General features: G+C 37.8%; 1 protein-coding gene across 2 annotated transcripts in view; it reads left to right on the top strand.

Annotated features, from left to right (window-relative positions):
• MAPK14 (mitogen-activated protein kinase 14) overlaps window positions 1-27,533 on the top strand; it is a 77,933-nt gene that overhangs the window by 5,600 nt on the left and 44,800 nt on the right. For both annotated transcript variants that reach the window (XM_080807274.1, XM_080807273.1), the window contains exon 2: window positions 21,101-21,230. In XM_080807274.1, the coding sequence (XP_080663400.1) occupies window positions 21,101-21,230 (130 nt within the window). The remainder of the gene's footprint in view (window positions 1-21,100; window positions 21,231-27,533) is intronic.

Below are 27,533 nucleotides of genomic sequence, written 5' to 3'. Positions count from 1 at the left end.
AGAATATTAATAGAAAAAAATTGCCTCTCCAGGCCTTTGAAAATACATTAGATTTTTGCTCTTTACTGTGAAATTTGTTATTGATTTGTTCCTGTACAAGAGGTATCCTTATATAATGCTCAGTAAAAACCTCACTGTAAAGTGGGTTTCCTGGCTTAGGGAACCTAGGGATTTTTGTATCACGGTCACCATGTACTTGGAAGTCATGCACATATTTCTTCAGGACAAAAAAACCCCAAAACAAAAACAAACAAAAAAACCTCTTTAAACTTGAGGTGTTTTTTTTTTTTAATTTTTATGTAAATAAAGCTTTCAGTATTAGACGTTTGTCTTTGCACAGGGTTTCCATAAATTAAGTGCTTGTGTGTTAAAAATTTATAAAACAAACCAGTTTCTAGCATTTCAGCCTGTTAAGAGTTTATTATAGTAAAGAGGAAAATATTGGTCTGTAAATTCTGCAGTTTTGACAAATAGGTCTTGGATTTTTGACATGACTCCTAGGCTGAAGGTCAGGGGAGAAAGAATACAGAAAAGAGCAGCCTAGGATGACCCCTAAGTTTTGGTTTTGGACAAATGGTTATTTCAGTACCACTATCTGAACTTTGGAGTATTGTAAGAATTGTGAAAGCAAATGGAGAGAAAGAGGGATTCATGCTAATGTCCTTGAGGACAGGACTGTGTGTTATATGGATACTTGGAGCACCTACTATGTATGAGTCATTTTTCAGGTCTTGGAGATGGAGTAAGAACAGATGAAAATTTCTGCCCATAAGAAGCTATATTCTAAGGGGGATGACAGTGGAAATAGGTAATAAATAAAATTTATAGTATGTCAGGTGATTGTTGCTATGGGGAAAATGAAGCAAGGAAAGGAGAGGGAATACTGGGATGGCTGTGTTGTCCTTTTAAGCGGGCCCTTTTAGTCAGGGTAGGCCTCAGTGATGAAGTGACAGCTGAGCAAAGACCTGCAGGAGGTGATGTAGAGCACGGGTTGGACTTGGGTGGGGAGGGAAGAACATTCCAGACTAAGGAATCAGGAGGTGCAAAGGCCTCAAGGCAAAGGCCTCTTTCTCCAGGATAGCTAGGAGACCAGTCTGGCCAGCACTGAATGATCCAGGGGCCAAATAGTAATAGAAGAGGGTGGGGGGGCGGGGCTGCAAATGTGCAGGGATCATGAAGGGCCTTGCTTTCCTAAGAACTGTGCCTTTTACTCTGGGCGAGAGGGGAGGCCATGGAGGGTTATGACCAGAGGAGAGACACATGATCTAATTTATGTTTTAATGGATAACTCTTCTCTGGGGTCTCTTATTTTTTAGTTCTATTCCCTACCCATTAGAGGTGCTAATTGTAGTTTAGGGTAGAATGGGGGAGTCTGATGAATTGGTGCATAGCCCCAACCCATGTGCACAACTCTCATTCCAGAAGGCTCAGAATACTAGAGCTGGTACTTCTGTTGGGCCCTAGAAATTCAGGGTATTCCAGTCCAGCTCTTTAAATAACATGGGCTTACTTCACTTTTTCAGGGTTCTGTTGCCAAAAGGAAGGGAGTGAAGAGATTAGCTCTAGACTTCTGCTGACAAAAGAAGATTAGCTTGCTGGCAGTTTGAATGTTTTCTAACTTCTTTGGGCTTCTAGGTTTTTTCTTACAATTGGGTCATATTTTGAAAGACATTTTTACCTTCCTTCAGCATTTAAGATCTCATTTATTTTGTGTTTTATTTGACCCTGCATCTGCTTTACATTCCTCCACCTTACCCCATTATAGTAATTTTAGTAGAGGTCTGATTATTGTTACCTGTTACTAATGTTTTGGTTGTGAGGCCCCAAGGGCTTCTCTGCTAACTTGAATAGGTTATGATTAAACAATTCTACACATACGTGACCCTATAAAATCTTATAGGGTTTATTGTCTTACCTGCCTTTATAGATACACAGGCTTCTCTCCTCTTTCATGAACGCTCTCCCCCTTTTACTGCTCTATAATCTAGTTGGGGAAAATAAGTGTTCCTAAGCACAGATTCCCATGGTAACATAACAAAAAGGTAATAGAACAAATGTTTATTTTGTCTAGCTGCTGTCTGAGTAACTTTAGACCCTGAACACGTTGGCTCCTGTTACTTTGAATGATGTTGTTATAGATTTCCTTGTTTTCCTCAAAAGCTCTAGGCCTTTGTGGTATTATCACTATGCCTGTGACATGAAGGAGGTATGTATGTGTGTCTTACTGTCAGTCTACCCACAAGTATGCTTTTCCAAGCTTATGGTCCCGCGTGGAGGCATCACACAACACAACTATGTCAAAAAAAAAAAAACAAAAAGGCAAAAAGCATACCAGTTGTCCTCTTTGTTTTCTTAAGTTCATTAATTCAGTATTGCCTGTATTAAGCACTGTACTAGATGTTATGTTTATAAAAATAAAAAGGCAGGAAGGGTGACTGCTTTCAAAAGTATCAGTCTAGGGACATGTTACCTTGTTTCCTCAGAGATTACTTTGTAAGTAATATCTTGGTAGCTTTCTTTTCTGCATTCTTTCGCTTAAGTTGCCATTTCACATCCACCTTTATGTTTCTAATGGCTTCCTTTGAAATTTTCTTTTAGATTCTTTTGTCTCCCTTGACTAGTGATACTGGTTACTTTATATCTAGGGAAACCCTGTGCAAGGATATATGTTGGAAATCTGTGTCAGAGAAGCCTTCCCATCTGATGATTCAAATCTAGAAAGTGATGACATCAGCATGTGCCCACAACAGGTCAGAACTTCTTCTTTTGATCTGCCCAGGGCTCATGGAGGCTATGTGTTAGGGGAAGCAGGGGACTGTCAGGGTAAGGGTCCTTTAGAGCCTTAACCCAGCCCTTTAATTCCACTTGGGGCGGTGTCTCTGCTGCGATAGTCTTCTTCACCTACAAATTAAGTGCCCTAATCGTGCCCTTAGTCCGTCCTGTGACACTCAGCTTGAAGTGTCTGATTTATGCAAGTGTATATTGAATTCTTTCTTGTATTTCATCATCTTTGTAGTAGATGTAACTTTACTTACAGAAATAATTGCATTATTCTTAATATCCTCCAAAAGGTATCCCCCCCCCTTCTGTCAAATCCATATAGGGCTTTATCTAGCTTGAGCCTTCTCAAACTTAGACTTTTGCATAATAAGTTTCTATTTATGTTTTCTTCTCCAGGCAACCAAATGCTGGGAAAATCTTAGTTATCTTCTTCAGCTTCTTAATGATTTTTGTATTAAACTGAAGTGAAATATTGGTGTTGGCATCTTATATTGATAAACTTCTAATAATTTTCTCATTTGACATTTTAAGTTTATCTTGCTTCATTTTTTTGTTCCTAGTTTAGGAACAAAATGTTATGTGTACTAGATGTTATGTGCCTTATTCTTTGAATGATCTGCTTTGAAATTAGCGATCTCAGTAAGTTAAATGGTATCAATGCTAAAGGGAGCAAAAGGGGGAAATAGCAAATTAAGAAAACAGTAAGTATTATGAACATCTGTCAAGTTCCAAATATAATATAACCTAGGGTTACTCAACTTACTGACATTTTGGTGGGATAATTGTTTGGGGTGGCTGACTATCTTGTGGATTATAGGATATTTAGCAGTATCCTTGTACCCTACTTGCTAGATGTCAGGAGCAACCTCCAGTTGTGACAGCCAAAAATGTCTCTAGACATTGCCATATGTCCCCTGGGGACAAAATCACCCTTGTTGAGAACTACTTATATAACCCTATGTATTTGGGTCGATTGGCTCTGAGGAAAACCTAGATAGGATAACTTGAACCTTCCACTAGCAGAAAGATAGAAAAACAATACTTTCTGTGCGTGTTCTTTTTCTTCTTCTTCTTTTTTTTTTTGTTAAGGTTTTATTAAACCCTAAAGAGAGAGAGAGAGAGAGAGAGAGAGACAGACAGACAGACAGATACAGCATGAGTGGGAGGGGCAGAGGGAAAGAGAGAGTGTCTCAAACAGACTCCATGCTGAGTACAGAGCCTAATTCAGGGCTTGATCCCCAGACCCTGAGATCATTACCTGAGCCAAAACGAAGACGCTTAACCAACTGTGCCACCCAAGCACAGTTCATCATATGATACAGTCTCAGCAGGGGCTTTGTTCATACATTGTGTGTCTAAATTTGTATTTCTAAACCTTATCTCAAGAATATCTAACCCTTTGGTTTTAAGATCTATTGAGATGTAATGTTTCATGCTTTTCCTTGGTTATTTTTCTTAACATTGTTTGAGGATGATCTCAGATGTAGCACTAATTACCCTGGGAATAGATTGATGTTATAAACTTGTATGATTCAGGCTTAGAGTTGTGAAGGTGTGATATTTGAAGAAAGCTTTCATTAGCACTGATGAATGACAGTGGTCATGAAAATTACAATGAGGGAACCAGCCAATTACCTGAAGATTTCTGTAACTTTCTGTAACTCTGTTAAGGCAACATGATTTTGAAAATTTGAAATGTGTGTGTATATGTATTTGCCTGTGCTTTAGATTTAACGTAGTGAAGAAAATCTGTTGGTCATCCATCAGTATTAAATGCCTATCAGTGTTAAAAGAAATAGACAGAAGGGGCACCTGGGTGGCTCAGTTGGTTAAGCAACCGGCTCTCAATCTCAGCTCAATCTTGATCTCAGGGTCATGAGTTCAAGCCCTGCCATGGAGCCTATTAAAACAAACAAATAAACAAAGAAATAGACATAAAATCGAAGTGAACTGTGTATATAAAAAGGTATTGATCTGTGTAGAGATGTGGGGCATTGTGGGCTATAGTAGTTAGAATGGTTTCATGGAAGAAAAAGGATTTGAAGGTTATTTTGAAAGGTGGATAATATTTGGAGAAGAGGAAAAGAAGCATATTTTAGGGAGCAGGAGAAAACACAACTAAGGGAATTAGTTATGAGATGGACTGGCCTGAATATCTCAGGTAGCTTGAACCCAGTTGTGGTTCTTATTCTGGTTGTGCTTCAGAATCAGTGTGGAGTTTTTAAATACAGATGCTTGGATCCTACACCCAGAAATGAAGAAGTACCCATGGAGTAGGGCTAAGGCACGGCATTTTCCTAGGCCATGGAAAGCTGTTAAAATTTCTTGAGTTTTTAAAGTATTGAGGAAAAGTGTTTTAAAACTGATCTGACTGGAGTGTATAGAATGGATTAGAGGAAGCAAATGTATTGCTTTTAAAAGTCTTCAGTGATTTGTTTATGTGAGTGTCTGTTTATTCTGAGTCTCCACTGAGACTTCACTGTTCCTTGAGGTCAAGCATTATCTGCTTTGGTATATACTTATTAATCTTGAATTATGTTCCAGGCCCTGGGCTAGATTCTGAGGATATGCAGATCACCAATAGCTTCTGCTCTTCCTCAGAGTTTGGATTTGGAGACAAATAATAAAGGGATTTTTTTTTTTTTAATTCACTGTTTATAAAGTATTGGCTACATTATGTTGCTGATTGTAGTCTTAGATCCTGTCTAATAATTGCTGAATAATTTTACTTGTACATTTTAACTTGTAGAAACTACATGTTCGTTATCCATATCATGAAAACAAATGATCAAGGATTTGGTCCCTCAATTATATTTTACTGTCATTTCAGAGGTTTACTCAACTTCAAATTTGAGAGTAATAGATCTAAATATATATATTGAGAATCTACTGTGTGGTAAACCCCATGCTGGAAGCTGTCATGAAACTATTTTATAATAGCATGTTATTTCAACCTTGAACGCTTAAAACTACCTGCCTTTTATAGTTCATAAGGTACTGTCACATAATTATCTTATTTAAGCCTCAAAACAGCATTGTGAGATAAGCAGAGCTGGTGACGCACCCATTTTATTTATTTGGAAACAGGCTTGTAGAAGCTTTGCCCCAGAACACTGCTAGGAAGTGTTTGCCAGAACCAAAACTAGAACTCAAGTCTTTTGACTACTAGTTTATTTTTCTCTGTATCAGACTGCATATGTTTATGCTTAATAGAATTTTTTGAGATTAGGTCATCAAAATACTGCAGAGACCATTCACTAGGAAGCAAAGGTAGCTTTGTTAAATGGAATTCCAGTGATTTTTCCAGAGCAGTAAAAAGATTCTTAAATAGCATTCCCAAAAGTAAGTGAAATATCTCGAAAATTTCAGTATTTTGTTTAAAACAACAACAACAACAACAAAAGCATGTTGCAAAGTTTTAAAAATATGACCATAAATTATTAGATACGTCTCCTTTAAAGAGGTGGAGCTAATAATCCTCACCTTCAGTGAAGGTGGTACTTACTTCTCTAATATATGGAATGTGGTAGTAAGCATGGAATGTGATTCTGAGGGTAGGTCATGAAAGATATATGGCCCCTATCTTGCTCTTTCTCTGAATGTTTCTCTGAAATCATTTGCTCTAGAGCAGTTTTTCAACCTCAGCACTATTGACATTTTGGGCCAGATAATTCTTTGTTGTGAATGATGTTTAGCAGTAACCCTGGCCTTTACCCACTAGATGCCAGTGCCCACTCCACACACTCCACGCACTCCAGGTGTAGCAGCCAAAAATGACTCAGACATTGTCAGGTACCCCTTGGGGGGAAACTGCCCTCTGTTGAGAACCACTGCCTTAGGGACAGCTCTGTTGAGAAGACTCAGAAGCAGCCTTACAGAGAAGCCCACATTATGAAGAACTGGGGCCTGCCAAAGCCGTGTGAGGCAGCCATCCTAGAAGCGGATCTTCCAGCCTCAGTTGGGCTTTCAAATGACTGTAGCGAAGGCCAGTATCTGGACTGCATCCTCCTGAGAGACTCTGAGCCAGAACCACTCAACTATCCAGCTTCCCAGTTCCTGACTCACAGAAACTGTGAGATAATAAATCTTGTTGAAGCCACCAAACTTGGGGGTAATTTATTATTTAGTAATACACTAAGTGTTACTATAAAATATATGTGTATGTCATATATGTGTATGTCTGTAGTCACAGACTATGCAAACCAAAGATTGTGAAGACATAGTAATACCTGTTATATGCATCTGTAGTCATGTTTATAGGATATGTTTGTAGGGGGCTTTTTTTCTGGATATGAAGCCTATGAACACAATTATTGTAAAAGCCTTTTAATTGGAGCAGCAAGCAAAGTTGACTGATGGTAATTGGAAATAGTTAAAATGTAATATAGGATTTGTTTATTTTGTATTTGCTTGAAAGGAGTTAAAAGCTAGTTAATGATAACTTCAAAAACATGTTACTGAAATTTTCTTTTCTTTCTTTCTTTTTTAAAGATTTTTAATTTATTTATTTGACAGAGAGGAAATCACAAATAGGCAGAAGCAGGCAGAGAGGCAGGCAGATAGAGGGGGAGAAGCAGGCTCCCTGCTGAGCAGAGAGCCTGATGTGGGGCTTGATCCCAGGATCCTGGGATCATGACGTGAGCTGAAGGCAGAGGCTTAACCCACTGAGCCACCCAGGCGCCCCAGTTACTGAAATTTTCAAACACAAAAGTAGTGAAGGTAAATTCATGGTGACAATATTCTAATGAGGCTTGGGAAAATAATTTCACATGTAATAAAATAATCCACATGTAATATTTATGTAATCAATATGAGATAACTATTGCTCTTGATACAGATGTATTGACTGCATTTGCAGTCAAAGAAATACGTTAACCGACACCACTGTGGCTTTTAAAAGCTTCAGTGAAGAAATATGTTACAAAATCATTCTATTTTCAAATGGGCTTACAGCAAATGAAGATTAATTGCATTTCACATTTTAATCACAAATCGGTTTGAATTTTTAGATTGCATGTCTAAGTGAATTTCTGCATTGTTTGCATTATAGTTTTCATCAGGCTAATAAAAATTAAAGCAATTGTGAAAAACATTTTTGCTCTAGTAGTTTAGAAGTTTTGCAGCAGGAATTAGACTGATCAAGAATGGCAGGTATCCAGTATATGTGTTTCTATGCTCTTGAGTTCCAGCCACATAGCTAGTGTCCCAAATAAATTCTGTCACAAATACACTTTTCCTGTCTGAATGAGATTTTCATGAAAATACTCAATTTGCATAAAAGTTCTTGAACTATTAAGTTGTGTAAGGCAAAGTATATGGTCAATCAAATAACTCTTTTCCATTCAGCATATTAATCTGTTGTTAGAATGTTTAATATGTCATTTGTGTTTTGAGCCTCTTTGAGAGTAATATTTAAAATCTGAAAAGTTGGGGATTGGTTACATTGTACACAGTTGTAACAGTTGTATTAATGACATTTGATGTTTGTCCCGTAAGTATGAAAATGTTATTATAAGAAACTAAATTCCACTTAAAAATACTATATATAGTTGCAAATAGTCAAATCATTTTGTGATCCTTTAAAAAAAGTGTTACATAAACATTAAAACAAGGTATTTGAGTTAGTGAAAATATTAAAAGAAAGCTAACAATGTTTCAAGTGTGATGAGTTTTTAGAATCAGTTTTAAGTCCCTTGCTGCTCTGAAGGATATTTTTTGAGGTTCCTAAATCAAAACTCGAGTTCTAGTTTTTGCATAAATTTGCCTTATTTTCATGACATTATTTCCAAAATGGAGGAATAGACCGTAAAAATAAAAAAAACCTATAGTGATACTTGCACATTTGTCTGAATTTAGAAGGAAGAAAAAAAGTTTCCATAGTAGAGGGGGAGATGTGTGCCGAAAAATCTTTCTAGTATGATATTTATTGAAATTTGTACCAGATGTTATAGGTAAAGAGGAAGTTCCAAGTTAGTAGTATAAATTACTTATTTAGTAATTATTTTGCAGGCTATTAGCAGTTAGCCTGATTCTATTGGAAAAAAGCCTCAAATTGTATAATGTGGAGAAGAGATATCATGTTTTTGCATTATTTCCTTCACCTTAGATACTTTAATTTGATGCATTAATGGGAGTTTGTTAGTTCAGTGTAACTACAAATTTTAATATATTTAAAATTTTCCCATAATTTCAAAAAATAAAAAAATTGTGGTTTGTCATTTTAACCATTATTGAGGGTTCATTTTTTTTCTCATTAACATCATGCGGGGATTAGAGAAGTCATCTATGACCATTGAAAGAAATTGTAAAACCACTTCTGATCCTCACAAATTACCTAGAGACTTGTTAGGTGATTGTTCATTCTTCATTCTGTTGGGGAAAACCAAAATTGTTTTTTGAGGAAAAACCTGGCACGGTCATTTGCCCTCCCATGCTCTGTTAATGTGAGCATTTGTCCTGGGTAGGCAGCACCTCGCTTTTCTTAAGAGGTTGTCTCTCTTATTCTACCTAGCAACTCACCTGAGTGTTGGAGCATATTGATCTGCCTCTGCCTTGCTGCATAGAAAATCTGCAAGCCAGGTGCCAGTCATGGAGGAGAAACACAGAGGCTCCGTGTCTCTATACCTATCAAAAGCTCAGTTGATGGAAATCATCTTTAGAGGATTATCTGAGGAGCATGGAGCTTACCTTTTTCTCTCAACACACTTAAGATTTCCTCTTAGGTTAAGTCCACCGGAGAACAGCAGCATGCATGCTATTATGTACTCTCTAACCCACCTTTGCTAATAATGAACGGTATTTTGGCTTTATGAAACAGTCTTCACTGATAAAGATACTCTAAGAAAAGAACCATCTGAAACCCACTATTATATTTGTCTAAGAATGTTGATTAGGACATTCATACCACATTATACAGTTTCTCCTTCATAAACATACACAGGAGGAACTCTTCTCTGGTTTTATTACAGGAATAATTATGCCTCTCTTCAGTTCTCCTGAGTACCTAGTTTGTTTTTATTATATGGTCCCTGTGACTCATGTCTTAACTGGTTGTATTCTCTTGTGTGGTGGCTTTAGTGGGCTCAGAGCCCACTTAAAAAACCCACTCTAAAGGGTATTTAGAAAAGACCTCATAGGGGTGCCTGGGTGGCTCAGTGGGTTAAAGCCTCTGCCTTCGGCTCAGGTCATGATCCCAGGGTCCTGGGATCGAGCCCCGCATCGGGCTCTCTGCTCAGCAGGGAGCCTGCTTCCTCCTCTCTCTCTGCCTGCCTCTCTGTGATCTCCATCTGTCAAATAAATAAATAAAATTAAAAAAAAAAAAAGACCTCATAGTAATCATTAGTATGTTAACCTCATCTATATAGAATTTCTTATTTTCCCGTAATCACTGTTATTTCAAGTGATGTATGTATAGTTCCATACTGCCTTAAATCTATTGTGGAATTAAGTGGGATAAATAAATTTGGAAGTTAAACTGAATATATTAGGATATGTTAAGAATCTAATAAGCCAGGAGTACCTGGGTGGCTCAGTTGGATAAGAGTCTGCCTTCAGCACAGGTCATGATTCCAGGGTCCTGGGATCTAGCTCTGCTTTGGGCTCCCTGCTCAGTGAACAGCCTGCTTCTCCCACCCCTCTGCCGCTCCTCCTGCTTATGCTCTCTTTCCCTCTGTCAGATAAATAAATAAAATATTTTTAAAAAAAGGCTCTAATCCAGTTTTTGGTGGGGAGAGAGGAGGCAAATTTGAATGGGTAACAAAACATTCAGTTTTATTGAATATTGTGTCCTAGGCATTGGATTCACAGCAGTAGATGAGTGAGTATGACATCCTACATTTATAATCATTGCTTTTAATTAATTTTATATTTTTTCCTTTAATTTTTTCTTTACCATATCAGCGATTTTATAAAATGTGAGTTAACTTTATAACTGTGGGAGACTTCATGTGAATTTGTAATTGGAGGAAAACCTTATTAAACAATGTATCCTGAATTTAGTTTGGGAAACCTGATCATTGTAAAGATAATCCCATTTTATGATGTTGTTCATGAAAACAAGGTTTTATTTGTAGCTGTAATTTTAAAAAATGTGATTAAGAGGCCCAACTGGTAATACTAGTAAGTGAATCATTATAATAAAGGCAAAGCGAATTGCCCTTATCCTGGGCAGCTTGGCATTCTGGAAAAAGAGTGTACATTAATATTAGAGCAATCTGGGTTTGAATCCCACTGCCTAGGAGTTATATGCCTTTGGATGAGTTGTTAATGTCTTTGACCATTAGTTTCTTATTTTGGAAAGCCAATATAGCTATCATAAAATGTTATAAGGATTAAGTTATATATTTTCCAAATGATGTATGACATAGTCAGATAGTCAGTAAATTTGAATTTCTTCTCCTTTGATTTAATTGGTTTTATCAGGTAATTTAAAAAATTATCAGTAATTTTTGCTTTTGGTAATCAGTGTGTGATTTGGGGTGAAATTTCTCCTCTTTCTAAATACTGCTTTAATTAGTGATAATAACAGGAGGCTAGGTCAGAGCAGTAAATTCTTGAAGAGGTGGGGTTGAGGACGGCTATTATATTCTTTGCCTCAGCAGCTTTGTTATAGGAATCATTGATAAGCAGAAAGCAGTTTCTCTGAACAATTCCTGCTTATTCTCTTTTGTAAGCAAAATATTTTAAAAAGTGACAGTGTGTGTCCTTTGAAGTAAAAATCCTCTGTTCTAAGGAAATCATGCAATTATTGTAGAAGCAGTATGAATTAAGATGTCCATTGTAATAGTATTTATCATATTTGTATGTATGAATGAATGGAATGGCTATAATGCCCATCAATAAAGAGAATGATTGAGTAGATTGTGGTGCAGATATTTAATGAAATTACTATAAATGTTTAGTAAAATGGAAAATGCTTATGCCTTTGGGATACAGCCCAAATTTATGTACCAAGAGTATAGCTATGTAAGTATCATTGGAAGGAAATACAATTTTTTTTTAAAAGATTTTATTTATTTGACAGAGGGAGAGACAACCAGAGAGGGAATGCAAGCAGGGGGAGTTGGAGAGGGAGAAGCAGGCTTCCCTTAGAGCAGTGAGCCCAACATGGGGCTCGATCCCAGGATCCTGGGACCATGACTGAGCTGAAGGCAGATACCCAACGACTGAGCCACCCAGGTGCCCCTGAAGGAAATATAATGTTAATAGTGTTTTTATTAAAGTTAGAGAGTACCTATTTTTTGTTTTATGGTAACAACAATACAGATGACTTAGGTTCTAATCTTACTAATAGCTAATATTAAAAGATACAAGCTCATTTTTTAAAAAACCAGGAAATATAAAATAAGCAAAAAAGTTAAAATTCTGAATATATTAGACATTTCTCCTCTGTGTATATTTATATATATGTGTATGAGTATACATTTTTTCCCCCCACAGGTAGAATCATTCTTTACTTCTGAAACTTGTTCTCTTACCCATTAATAATAGAACATGTACATGTTAGTACTATATGGAGATTCTTGCTAATGGCTACAATATATATGGGAGAAAATACCATAATTTAGATTCTCCCCATTGGACATTAAGGTCATTTCTGGTTTCCTTCTTTTGAACAAGCTGCAATAAACACATATATTGTGAATCCAATTTATATATTTTTATATGTAAACTTTAAACCCAATTTATATATTTTTGAATCTAAGGTTTAAAAAAGTAGTCAATTGTTTGTAGTTGCACTCTTTTATTGGGCATTGTTTGCTTTCATGTTTGTTTTCATTATTCCAGAAGGATCGTAGGTTCTGTGACATCAGGTACAGTGTTTAATGTTTCTTTTGTATTCACAAAGCTTCTCATGAAGGAGATATTTCAGTAAATAATCAGGAAGTGATATTTTTGTTATTTGTAAAATTCCACATCTTTGCCTCCTCCAGTATTCTAGATTCACAGGGAGTAGTAGAATTTTAGGAATTGAAAAACTTCCCCTAAATTAAGTAATACAAAGAGAGCAAAGGTTACTTCTTTTCTTTTCTTTCTTCTTCTTCTTCTTCTTTTTTTTTTTTTTGCGAAGGTTATTTCTTATGAAATACTTTTCATTAATACTATCCTGAGCTTTTTCCATATGAAATGCAATTAATTATAGCAGGAAAATTTAGAAAAGCAGAGTTTATACAATTAGAATATATTTAAAATGGACCAAACTTTTTGCAAAGTTGAGCTTGATTATCCATTAAGAGTTCTAGTCAGAGATCCATTGAGGATCCATTCAATAGTATCCATTAAGAGTTGATGCTTGAACAGCAAAGGAAACAGTTAACAAAACCAAAAGACAACTGACAGAATGGGAGAAGATATTTGCAAACGACATATCAGATAAAGGGCTAGTATCCAAAATCTATAAAGAGCTTAGCAAACTCAACACCCAAAGAACAAATAATCCAATCAAGAAATGGGCAGAGGACATGAACAGACATTTCTGCAAAGAAGACATCCAGATGGCCAACAGACACATGAAAAAATGCTCCATATCACTCGGCATTGGGAAAATACAAGTTAAAACCACCATGAGATACCACCTCACGCCAGTCAGAATGGCTAAAATTAACAAGTCAGGAAATGACAGATGCTGGCGAGGATGCAGATAAAGGGGAACCCTCCTACACTGTTGGGAATGCAAGCTGGTGCAACCACTCTGGAAAACAGCATGGAAGTTCCTCAAAAAGTTGAAAATAGAGCTACCCTATGACCCAGCAATTGCACTACTGGGTATTTACCCTAAAGATACAAACATAGTGATCCGAAGGGGCACGTGCACCTGACTGTTTATAGCAGCAATGTCCACAACAGCCGAACTATGGGAAGAACCTAGATGTCCATCAACAGATGAATGGATAAAGAAGATGTGGTATATATTCACAATGGAATACTATGCAGCCATCAAAAGAAATGAAATCTTGCCATTTGCGATGATGTGGGTGGAACTAGAGGGTGTTCTGCTTAGCGAAATAAGTCAGTCGGAGAAAGACAACTATCATATGATCTCCCTGATATGAGGAAGTGGAGATGCAACGTGGGGTGTTTGGGGGGTAAGAAAAGAATAAATGAAACAAGATGGGATCGGGAGGGAGACAAACCATAAGAGACTCAATCTCGCAGAACAAACTGAGGGTTGCTGGGGGGAGGGGGGTCGGGAGAGGGTGGTGTGGTTATGGACATGGTGGGGGGGTGTGCTGTGGTGAGTGCTGTGAAGTGTGTAAACCTGGCGATTCACAGACCTGTACCCCTGGGGCTAAAAATACATTATATGTTTGTTAAAAAAAAAAAAATTTAAAAAAAGAGTTGATGCTTGAAAACACACCACTTGAATCTGAATCTCAGCTGTGCGATGTTCTTTCTATACTGTAGGCACCATTACTCTTTGTGCCTCAGTCTTCTTATCTGTAAAATGGAAATCATAATAATGTCTTTATAAAGTTGTGATACAGATGCTCATTCATGTAAAGATCTAAAAATGGTGCCTTATAATAGTAAGCACTCAGTGATTATAGGTTTCTAACATTAATATGAGTTCCTTGTTGGGTGCAATTGAATTTATTTTATTTTATTTTTTAAAGATTTTATTTTATTATTTTTTTTAAATTTTTTTAAAAAATTTTATTTATTTGACAGACAGAGATCACAAGCAAGCAGAGAGGCAGGCAGAGAGAGAGGGGGAAGCAGGCTCCCTTCTGAGCAGAGAGCCCGATGTGGGGCTCGATCCCAGGACCCTGGGATCATGACCTGAGCCGAAGGCAGAGGCTTTAACCCACTGAGCCACCCAGGCGCCCCAAGATTTTATTTTATTTTATTTTATTTTCCAAGATTTTATTTTTAAATAATCTTTGCACCCAGTCTGGGCTCGAACTTATAACCCCGAGATCAAAAGTTGCATGTTCCACTGACTGAGCCAGATGGACACCCCTGGATGCTATTGAATTTATAAAAATTGAGGGCCACCTAATAAAGTTGAAGTTTTTTCTTACATGTTTCAGATAACTACATCACAGAATGCTCTTATACTTTTGTAAAGCCTTTCTCGAGAATATATATGTGCCAGGCATGATGCTAAGTCCTATGTGATACAGTGGTGAATAAAGCAGAAGACACTAACTGCCCTCAAGGTGCTTATGATGAGTGGGAAAGGCAGACATTAACGTCCAGTATTTAAGCTTGACTATGGGCTAGGCCCTTTTGCTAAAACTACTACAAAAGTTACCCCATTTAATCTTAACAACCATTCTCCTTATTAATATATACCTTATCCTCATTTTATATGTGAGGCTGAGAGAATTTAATTAAGTTTCTCAAGATTATGCACTACTCAGTGGCAGAACTGAAATGAAAACCAGATAGTGTAATACCAAAGCCCCAGCCTCTATTTAACCACTCTGCTGGGTGGTAAATAAAGATATAGTAATAAATTGTGATCACTGGGGTAGGGTACTGATTAATCCTAGCCTGCCTTTCTCTAAATAGATACAGGAGTCAGAGATAAAAATATGTACTTTATTACTGTAAAGCTGGCATAGAGAATGGCTTGGACAGGCCGTTCAAATGGGCTGCTTATTTCTTCCCCACTGAATTGAACTTGCACATTCGGTCATGGGCAGTTCAGCTAGAAACCTGATAACATTTGTTGCTCCAGGATGTCCCAAAGGGTTTACCAGTGGAGGAGGGGGAACATGCAGGCAGGCAGGCAAACTGAGGTGAAGAGTTGAGGAGGATGGGTCACATGGCCATGGCCATTTTCTGTCTCACTTGAGCCATTGAGGGGTGTAGAGAAGAGTATACATTTACCTGGTCCTTCCAAGAGGGAAGAAGTAATTAGTTTATGGGTTTGTAGGAAAAGGAGGGGGACAGAGGTGAACTCCCCCTCTATGTAGGATAAGAAAGGAAATGAGGAGGGTGTTGTGACAGAATGACTGAGACCTGTTGATAATCTCAAGGAGGGATGGCAATTTAAGCCAGAGCTTGAAGGATAAGTATTCTGCTGTGGGGTGGAGTGGACATGGGAGAGAAGAGCAGCTCAGGGACCAGAAACAGCCCATTGAAGAATTTAAGAAACTGAAAGGAGCCAGCATGTTCAAAACATAGTGGCTGAGGGGAAGGAAGGAATAGCACAGGAGCAGGATGGAATGGTCATTGGTGGTCAGATCACCTGAACCTTGTAGGCTATGATAGGAAATTTGCATTTTATTGTATATGCCAAGGAAATTCCTTGAAGGATTTGAAGAAGTGGGTTTTGTCCTCTAATTTATATTTTTAAAAGATTGAATTGGATGCTTATGGAGAGTATGTAAGAAGGGAACAAAACAGGGAGACTAGTATAAGAAGGCAGGCTGGTGATGAAGATGATTTGGACTAGTATGGTAGCAGTGAAATGAAGAGAAGTTGAATTAGAGATGTATTTTGGAGAAAGAAATGACAACACTTGCTGATGGATTTGATTGGGGGCCAGGAGGCTGGAGGAAATCAAGGATAATCAAATGTTTAGCTCGAGCAATTGGATGGAAAGTCCATTTATTGAGACATAGGAAACAGGGAGAAGAATAGTTCCAGGTGTTTTGAATTTGTTAAGTTTTAAGGTGCTTATGTGGTTTTCATGTGGAGATGTTAGGTAAGCAGTCAGACTCAAAAAGAGAGATTTCAGTGAGAGACATAGATTTGCAAGTTTTCAACATAAGATGGCATTTAATTTAAAGTCTTGGGTATAGATAAGATCATCTAGAATGTGGGAGAGAGAATAGGGTCCAATGTCATGCCCTGAGGAACTAACAGAGAGTTCCAAGTAGAGGGACCACAGGCAGTGGAGTCAGGGAGCTACCATAGAGGTCACAGAAAAACAGTAGAAATTAACAAGTCAGGAAAAAACAGGTGTTGGTGAGGATGCAGAGAAAGGGGAACCCTCCTACATGGTTGGTGAGAACACAAGCTGGTGGAGACATTCTGGAAAACAGTATGAAAATTCCTCAAAAAGTTGAAAATACAGCTACCCTACGGCCCAGCAATCGCACTATTGGATAATTACCCTAAATATACAAATGTAGTGATCCAAAGGAGCACATGCACAGGAATATTTATAGCAGCAATGTCCACAATAGCCAAACTATGGAAAGAGCCTAGATGTCCATCAACAGATGAATAGATAAAGAAGATGTGATACACATGCGCATGTGTGCGCACGCACACACACACACGCACGCACACACAATGGAATACTATGCAGCGATCAAAAAACCGAAATCGTAATTTGCAATGATGTGGATGGAACTAGGGGGTATTATGCTAAGCAAATTAAGTCAATCAGAGAAAGACAATTATCATATGATCTCTCTGATATGAGGAATTTGAGAAGCAGGGTGGGGGTTTGTAGGGGGAAGGGAGGGAAAAATGAAACAAGGTAGGACTGGGGAAGGAGATAAACCATAAGAGATTCTTAATCTCGGGAAATAAACTGAGGGCTGCTGGGGTGGGGGGGAAGGATAGGGTGGCTGGGTTATGGACATGGGGGAGGGTATGTGCTATGGTGAGTACTAGTAAGACTGATGAGTCACAGACCTGTACCCCTGAAATAAATAATAAATTATATGCTAATTAAACAACAACAAAAAAAATGTGCTGATATGGACTCCAGAATGGAGAGTGTTTCAAGAAAGGGGAAATGGATCAACTGGATCCTGGATCAACTGGTGATGCAGGAACATGGCCATTGAATTTGGTAACAGGTCATTAATGACCTGAAAAGAGTAGTTTTCAGTGTAATGGATTGAGGAAAGAATGGGAGCTGAGGAAATGAGTCAAACCTTAAGATACATATGAATTACTTGGAGGTCTTGTCAAAATGTAGTTTCTACTTTAAGGCCTGAGATTCTGCATTTCTTTTTTTTTCCTTTTATCATATATTCTATTTTTATTTTTTTATAAACTTATAATATATTATTAGCCCCAGGGGTACAGGTCTCTGGAGATTCTGCATTTCTAAAGAGCTTCCCCGTAATGCTGATGCTGCTGGTCCGTGGAAGAGCAGCGGTATAGATTAGTGGTTCTCAGACGTCACCGTTTGTTAGAGTTATGTGGTGGGCTTGATAAAATACAGATTACTGGACCCACTTCAGTTTCCAATTTAGTGGGTCTGGGAGATGGACCTGAGAATTTGCATTTCTTATAGATCCCAGGTGATACAAATGCTGCTGGTCTAGGAACTGCACTGTTGAGAACCAATAGGGAATTCTAACTCTGAGAGCATTCAAGGGAAATTTTTTGTTTTTCGAGGATGGGCAATAACTCATATTTATGTGATGGGAATGACCCAGAAGATAGGGAGAAACTCAGAAGGGAGAGAGGAGGGGAATGAAGGTGTGAGGTCCTTGAGGGGATGACGGAGGTGCTCCAGAGCATGTATTGAGGTTTTGGATTTTCGTAAGAAAGGGCATGTGTACTTTGTTATAGCAAGAGAGGAAGAAGAGAAGATAGGTTCAAGTACAGATGGGTTTATAGATTTACCCGTAGGCCGATGGAGCTTCCTTTTGCTGGTTTCTATTTTCTTGATGAAGGCCAGGGCAACTTTTGAAGGAAGAGGGTGAATTGGAGGTTTGAGGAGAGAGACAGTGTCAAATGATGACTTTGAGTAAGAAAGTGCACTTCCTAGAAAAAAGTGGCAGTTTTGAGAGCCTTATTTGAGGTTAGGTCAGAAATTAAGAATGAAATCAGTCTGTATGATTGTACATTCTTTTCTTTATTTTTTTTTTTTCAACCACAATTGGTTCTTAGATTCAGACAAGGAGAATTAAATAGTTGAGATCACCCAAAGTTAGACTTTATCCAGGTGAGTATAGGAGACAGAGAGAAAGAGCAAAAGGGAGCATGTAGTCTAAGCCAGGCAAGAAGGGAAGTGAAGACGGGGGAGGGCTTGAAGGATAGAATCAGCCAACGATGATTAGGTCCACAAATCACTGTAGTCAGGATATAAGTAAACAAGAAGTAAACTAAAAGGCATAGAAGGTTTGTGATGGAAAATGGGTGCTGGCATTTAAAACAGTGTAGGCAGGGCAGCTTTTGGTGGTGATAGAGGTCCAGGGCGTGACCATGGAGGAGGCTGGATGAGGTGGAGTTTCCTGGAGAGGTCAGGAAACTGAGAAGCCAGGATGTTGGATGTGTCCTCCACCTGGATGTTGAAGTTGCCAAGAATGATGACAGAAGTTGGGAGTGGAGAGAGACTTTGAGATAGGAACTAACTTTTCAGTGAATAATGGAAAATTCCGGGTCAATGGATTACAGCAACAGAGAGGTAGCAATTGCTGCGAGGGGGGGTTTTGTAAAACAAATGGAGAATCAGAGTCTGGAAGTAGGAATGGTTGGTGAGGAGGACATCTGCCCCACCTGCTAGCCATGAGGTACATGGGATACGAGAGAGAATCCCTTCCAAGGGCAGGGCTGTAAGAGTAGTGTCTTCAAGGTAGAGCCTAGTTTCAATTAAAGAGATGGGAAAAAAAAAAAAAAGATGGAAGGGAGGCTCAGAAAGGGGGTTGTAGATTTATAGGAGTTTGTAACAAATTGGGAGTTGAAGGGCAAGGACTTAGTCTAGGGATTTGGGAGGGAAGTGGGGGGAACTTCTGGAACAAGTACAGAGTCACATGGGAAAAAGTTTGGTCCCAATAGATGATCCGGAGGTCTTGGATGCCTATTAGAGACAGAGAAACAGGAGGATGAGGCATGATTGGATTAGCCCAGTCTCTAAAAATAATTAAAAATACACATCAAGTTTCTTGCTATAGTTGTCCTACATGACCTAGCCTCTGCCGGTACCTCTGACCTCAATTTTTTCTCCGATCCCCTTGCTCTGTGTGTTCCACCTACACAGGCCATCTTTACGCCCTCCAGCATGCCATATTTTGTCTACCTCTGTGTCTTCTTTCCTTTGTTTGCACTTGGCTCTTCTGAGAGGCAGCATGGCAAGTAGTTAGTAGCATGAGCTGTGGATCCAGATTCCCTCCTGCCACTTTCTAGCTTTGTGATCACGAGCAAGTTATTTAGCATCTCTGTGCTTCAGTTTCCTCATTTCTGAGTGGGAGAATGATAATAGCAGTTACTTCATAGCAGTGTTAGGGATTAAAACTTATTTTAATTTTAGTTTTAACAAAAATTAATGTTAAGGGCCTGGAACAGTTACTGGTATGCAATAAAGACTCAATAAATGTTAATAATACTACTTTTTTCCGGGTACCTGGGTGGCTCAGTCATTAAGCATCTGTCTTTGGCTCAGGTCTTGATCCCGGGGTCCTGGGATCAAGCCCTGCATCAGGCTCCCTGATCAGAAGGAAGCCTGCTTCTCCCTCTCTCACTCTTCCTGCTTGTGTTCCCTCTCTCACTGTGTCTCTCTCTCTGTCAAATAAATAAATAAAATCTTTTTTAAAAAAAAGTGAATAAAAATAATACAACTTTTTTTCTTCTCTCTGAAGCTTTTTTCCTATATACCTTTACATGGTTGCTACTTTCTCATCATTCAGTTATCTCAGCTTGAACCTACTTGCTGAGACATCCTAGTTAAAGTGGCAAAACTCCACTGGCTTTCTGTCATTTGTCCCATTATTTTGTTTTATTTAGTCATAGCCTTCATCACTATTTGAAATTACTAGATTATTCTGCTGATCCCCTCTCCCCCATCCCTTGAGGGCAGGGATTTGTTGACTTGTCGTTCTTATATCTCATCTTCTAAAGAGTGGCAGATACTTTGTAGGTGCTCAAGAAATTTTTCTGCCAACTCATTGTCCTGAAATCATTCCAAGCCCTCCACTCGGATCAGGCAGCATTTGGTGGCAAGGTGCCAGTGAGGCCTAAGGAACAGAGGACAGAATCCAGCTCTTTGTAGATCAGTCTTTTGGCTCCTGTAGATCAAGAGGCTGCTTGTTTTTGTGCTAATTGGGACACAGCTACATCCATTTTCAAATTTATTGTCTGGCTATAACCACAGAGTTGAGTAGTTGTGACAAAGATCCTAAGCCTCACAAAGTCTGAACTATTTTTTCTCTGGCCCTCCAGGAAAAAAATTTCTGATCCCTGATTTAGATGCATAGAAAAAAAAATGAGAAGGAAACACCAAAAATAAAAGAAGGTTACTTTGGATAGTGGGATTATAGGTCATTTTAGTTTTTATGTTTATACTTTGTATTTTGTTATAGACCCATTTAATTTGGAAATGAAATAGCCTTCCTTATAAGGACTAATTTTGAAGTATTTAGAAGCACTTTCAATGATGAAATCTTTATGTGTTTTTTTTTCTTAGTGCTGCTTTTGACACAAAAACTGGGTTACGTGTGGCAGTGAAGAAGCTCTCCAGACCATTTCAGTCCATTATTCATGCCAAAAGGACCTACAGAGAACTGCGGTTACTTAAACATATGAAACATGAAAATGTAAGTTACTCATGCAAGGAGTAAATGCTGTTCTTGAATGGGCTGGAAAAAATTGTGTTTTAATTACTACAGATGGGCATACATGAGAATGCATCAGACTTTGGACCATCCTCCTGGTACCAGAGTGTTTGTGGTCACTGTGTTATACCTGGTCGCCCCCTAAAGCCTTGGGAGTCAATGGGAGTCAACTTCCTAGAGTTCAAGTGTTACTTGGACAGTTTCAGAGGGAAAGCATTAACTGACTTTTTAAAAATAAAAAGATATTTAAGAGAAAATATTACAAACAAATTTTGCATTCTTTCCCGGGTTTACTTAAGGCTGTAGTGTCCAAATATGGGAGGCCGAGGCTATTTTGTATTATGGGTTATTTCAGTGGGAAGTTTGAGGCAGCATGCCTTACGTTCACTGACTGTCCTATCGAAGGTGACTGTTAATTTACGGATAATTTAATATTATAATTTTCCTTTTTAATCTTTTTCAAGACAGCTTTTCCAGATTCAGGTATTTTAATAAATGTGACAAACACACTGTTTAAGTTAAACATAACTTTTTCTTTCCTGTCAATTTGGAAATTTGAGAGCAATGCCGTCCTGCAAAGGAGTGGTTCAGAATCCTAATACAGTAAATAAAAGGTTGCGACTGGACCATTAGCTGAAAGTGAAAAATAATTAATGAAGGATACTTATTTTCCTAAATTTTAAAATCAAGTTAAAGGGAATGTATGTGATTGCCATATGAAAGGAACTGTAAGATTTGTAGCATTGTGGAAACAATGGCCATAGAGATTTTGGAGTCATTTGACTGTATTGATCGTTACTGTGTAGAAAAAAATTCAAAATGTATAAATTTATTATTTGGCTGCTCAGACCTTTTTTGTTTTAATAATTGAACTTTAAAAATTTTTTTTCAATTACAGATCTGTGATACTTTATTAATATATACTTGTTTCACAGGATACGAATTTTTTCTAAATTGGGAGTATTGAGACTTAAATTTGGAGTTGGATTACCAATGCTCTTACAGTCACAGCTATAGCTTATTTATTTTCATGGTTTATTTTAATTGCATACTATTGAGCAAATTCGGTTTTCCCCAGGTAACCTGTATTCCTAGGTATAAATTTTGTGAGCATCCATGTGCAAAGCTGTGTTTTTAAAAAGTTTAGTGCAGTGCTGCAGCCTTCCTAATCAGTGACATGTTTACAAGAAGTTGAGATATATGGAAAAAGCTACCAAGAGATGCTTTATTCCAAGGTCTGCATATAATCAAGGTGGCCTGGCAGCCTAACTGATGCATTTACATTTAGTTTTTAACACAGTTGAGTGTGTATGCTGTTTTTCATTACACATTAATAAATGTGACAAAGACATTATCATATCTTTTTAAATAGAGAAAACTTTGAAAATAGAACGCAAATGAAACATTTATGGAACCCCAAAGCACTTTGAGGGGGCCCTGGGATCCCACTGATGTTGCCAGTGCTCATTTACGAACATCTGGTTTAGATTACCAGCACTACACTTCATTGTTTTGCTTCTCTTCGTAGACCATTTAAGCCAGTATTTAGGGCAAAGATTATTTTGGGTTATCTGAATCCATGCCTTAGTTTTTCTAGTAATCATAAGAAACAAGCTTATTTAGTTTATTATGCTTTAATTGTCTGTAATGAGATACTTCAAAATATGTCTTAGACAGTATTAGGCTGGTTACATTTGTAGAAATGAAGAGGCCACAATGATGGAATACAATTGTTCTAATTTAGGAAGGGCTACAAGAATCCTGATGGAATGCCTGGGGGTGCATAGTCAGTTGAGTGTCTGACTTTCAGTTTCCGCTCAGGTTGTTATCTTGGGGCCGTGGGCCCTAGCCCTGTGTTGGGGGTTGGTGCTCAGCGGGGAGTCTTAGGACTGTCTCTCTCTCTCTCTCTCTCTCTCTCTGGTCCTCCCTGTTGCATTCTCTCTTTCTCTCTAAAATGAATGGATAAATCTTAAAAAGGAGAGGGCTGATAGTATAGGAACACAGGATTTTAATTTCTGTAAGTTGTTTCATAAGCAGCTTGCTTAATAGCAGTTGGACTTTTCATGTTAACATGTTTAGGTTTTAGCAATATCAATGGAGAGGGTCATCTGTACTTAAATATTGGTGATTTGGTTATGAACAAAAAAAGGCATATGGCTGAATGTTTTATAGTTCTCTATTCTGTTAGGGGCTAACAGACTTTGACTCAATATAGGAAAATTCCTGAATGTCAGCCTATTCCACAAACACTGGTTAGAAGCTCAAATTGTAAAAGTAGTTTTAAGCAGGGAAGAGCCACGACCTCCAAATAAATTTAATTGAGGATTTTAAGAGGACTTCCTCTCCTTCATCTTCCTCTTTCTCTTCCTCTTTCTTTTCAAAAAATGACTCTTTTGGGGGTGCCCAGGTGGTTCCAGCCTGTTAAGCATTTGTCTTCAGCTGAGGTCGTGGTCCCAGGGTCCTGGGATCCAGCCCCACATCAGGCTCCATGCTCAGTGGGGAGCCTGCTTCTCCCTCTCCCTTCCCTGACTTGTGCACATGTGCTCTCTCTCTCTTTCTCTCAAATAAATAAATAAAATTGTAAAAAAAAAAACCAAAAAAAACTTTTGGGTCATACCTGGTTGGCCCAGTCAGTAGATCATGGGACTCTCGATCTCAGGGTTGTAAGTTTGAGCCCCACATTGGGTGTAGAGATTACTTAAAAATAAAATCTTTTAGGGGCGCCTGGGTGACTCAGTGGGTTAAGCCTCTGCCTTTGGCTCAGGTCATGATCTCAGGGTCCTGGGATCGAGCCCCACATCAGGCTCTCTGCTCAGCAGGGAGCCTGCTTCCCCCCCTCTCTCTGCCTCTCTGCCTACTTGTGGTCTCTGTCAAATAAATAAATAAAATCTTTAAAAAAAATACATAAATAAAAAAATAAAATCTTTTAAATGAATGAATGAGTGAATGAATGAATGAATGAATGACTCTTTTGGGGCCCTGTACAATTTTTAACCAGCCACTAGGCCTCCAGAAACAGCAGCAGCTTAAGACTCTTGACAATACTAAGTATTGGTAACAAATATAATTTCTAGATGCCAAGTGCACAGGTGATCTTTTACACAGAAATGCCTGGCTCAGAATCAGTGGTTCATCTTATTTCTTTTATTAGTGATAACGAATGACAGATACACGCTTACCAGATGAGTAGTAGGAGCTAGGGCTATGTCCTCTGTGTCTGTAAGAGTTACTCTCTGAACAGAGTTAGCTGGTGCATTCTTGATTGGACTTGTGACCTTGATCTCATTAACACCTGCTCTAAGGAAAAATGAAAGGGAAGCATCCTGCCAGTTGCATCTTTTTGGTTTCTGAGTAGGTACTACAAAGACTGCCTGGTGTTAAGGGCCTGGAAATCTGTGTGTTTTGAGATTTAAAAATAACCAAGGAGTCCTTTAATAAATTTTATTTGGGAGCCTTAGATGTAACACTGCCATGATAGGCCAAGTCATTGCCTTGGTGTACTTGTGTTAAATACATTAGATATTGTCTTCGGTGACTGAGTTAAGGTGGGGGTTTTTTTGAGTATGTGCCAAGTTAGTAAAAATGTGTGTTAACTTTTGTCTGTCAGCTTTTGGACCATTGTAGGACAGTCATCAGAGACATTTGCTGATTATTTCTAGTATAAATGTCTTTTCTGAATAATTGATTCCTGGGTTACTTTTGGGTGTCTGAAAACATATAATGGCAAAAGGAATAAATAAATAGGCTAAAATTAACTTGATTTAAAAGGAAATTTCCATTTAAAAAATAGAAATGAATAGATTATGGAATATTCCTAAAAGTTCCCAGACCTATTCTAATGCTGGGAAACTTATTAATGGAGAAGGGATATTAGTAAAAGCCCACAAAAAATTAAAAATACTTTGATGTAATATGAGTAGTTTTAATCTCATAAAATAGGTCCTTTTTAGGAAATTAAATTTGATAGGCTGTTTACTAACGCGCTTGCTCTATTATATTTTCCAAATTAGTCTATTGTGCTTCTGACGGTCATGCTTCTTAATCATTTGAATAATTTAGCTTAGTTTTGTGTCTCAAATTTTGTACTGAAAGTAGCTGCTTCAAATTGTTTCTGTGATTTGTATTTTGTAATTCTTTATAAAACTTAAGGACTGTGATCACCACTTACTTTGGTAATCAACAGAGAGGGTCAGGCCTTTGGACTAGGCACCTTCAGTTACATTGTTGACTTAATCTTCCCCACAATGCAGTAAAAATGAGCACCCTCTCTCTTCCGTATGAGGAAGTGAGGCTTGGAGAAGATACCCGTTTTTCATTTATTTAACAAATACTAATTGAAGTACTATGTGCCAGGCACCATTCCAAGAGCTGGGATTATTGGATTGAAGAAGACATAAATTTATGGATCCAGGAAGTCACAAACTGACTGTGGAGTTCCGACTTAAAGCTGTTGGATTCCAAAATGCTTGTGTTTTCAAATTGAAGTTGGAGCTGTTATTTGAAAATGATTTGGACTTATTTTTAAGTTTTACTTTATTTTGTCTTTGAGGTACCTCTTGCATGAAAAATCCTGTGTAAATTGATCTCTGGTGATTTACTTTAATCTGAGGATTTTCACAATCACCACTGAAATAATGTAAAACAATGTGAATTGTTTTAAACTTTTCCTATTGCACTGGGGAGATGAGGCATCTCACATAACAAGAATCAATGTTTAGAAAATATTGGAACAGTTGAATAAAATTGGCTTCTAGATCTCAGTTACCTAAAGTACAAGTGAGGACGGGGAGAGTAATCAGAAGATCAGAGGTCTTAAGCCAGCAGTATATCAAATTTAGGGAAAACGATTATGGTTTAGATGGGGAAGGTAAAAGAAAATTATTTGACTTAAATTTAAAGCACCATTCAGAGCCGTCATAAGGTCAGGGATACACTGTTGGTGAGAATGTATGCTGATCCTTAAATATACTGGTGTCCTTTGATGATATAATTCTATTTCTTGAAACTTATTTTCTGGAAGGAAATACAAGATGTGCAAAAATATATATTACACACACATGTACACACATATGCACATATGTGTGCATACACACTTGCAGTGGTCCTTAAATGTCTAAAGATAGGAAATTGGTTAAATTATGATATATACAAATGGTAGAGCATGAAAAATATTTGAAGATATAATCATTATATAGTAAGTGACAAGGCAGGATATAAACCTATGCAGAGTATAACGCCAACTTTAATTTACATACATCAGAAACATCAAAGGAAATATCTCAAAATGTTAATGATAGTTATAATAGGTAGAGCAATTATACGTAATTTTGATTTTCTTGTATGCAGTTGTCTGGGTAATGATCGTACAGATAACTGTACCTTTCCTTTGGAATAAGATGTAAAGTCTTAAAAAACTATTCTCTTTGACTTCCAAGACCTTTCTTTGGGCTTGTTTCCCTTTTGGGTCCAGGCTGTATAATTGAAATTGCTTTTAAAAGTTGATAGTTAGATGAGTGGAGTAACATGCTAATTAAGAGTGTTCTTTTTTATGATAATGTTTGCAGCATAGGTATATTTTACTTTCAGGACTGTTCATTTAACTTGCTAGGTTAGAGCAGCATGCTAATGTGGCCCAGTAGTGGGTCTGTTCTTGAAGGCCATTTAGCTTTTGTTTGTTTCGTTTCCAGGTATTCTTAATTCTGGTTTTAGGAGTGACTGGGGTGGTTTGGGAATGGTGGTAGTCTATGCAGATTAGTAAGTGTAAATCCATGACCAGAAAAACTGCTCAAAAACCATGGATTACTGCGTATTAAGTAGTTTTTGCTTCATCCTTGTATTAGGATGGCCTTTTCTTTTTTTCATTTTTAAATAGTCTGACCTAAATACTTGACAATGACTAAGAAAAATGTCTGAGTATTAAGAATATTGTAAGAATAACACCAAGAATATACTAAGAGAATATTTTGGGACTCAAAAAATGTCAGTCTTGAAGACTACATATGGAAAATTTTCATGGAATAATAATATGTTTAAAAAAGAAAAATGAGGGGCACCTGGGTGGCTCAGTGGGTTAAAGCCTCTGCCTTCGGCTCAGGTCATAGTCTCAGGATCCTGGGATTGAGCCCTTCATCGGGCTCTCTGCTCAGTGGGGAGCCTGCTTTCTCCTCTCTTTCTGCCTCTCTCTCCACCTGCTTGTAATCTCTGCCTGTCAAGTAAATAAATAAAATCTTAAAAAAAAAAGATACTATAGTAATAACGGTTGAAGTGTGACTTTTTTCCTGCTTG

This window comes from Martes martes (assembly GCF_963455335.1).
Source record: "Martes martes genome assembly, chromosome: 6".
Lineage (NCBI taxonomy): Eukaryota > Metazoa > Chordata > Mammalia > Carnivora > Mustelidae > Martes > Martes martes.
Note: the sequence above shows the minus strand (reverse complement) of the source record. Positions and strands in the feature narration are given on the sequence as shown.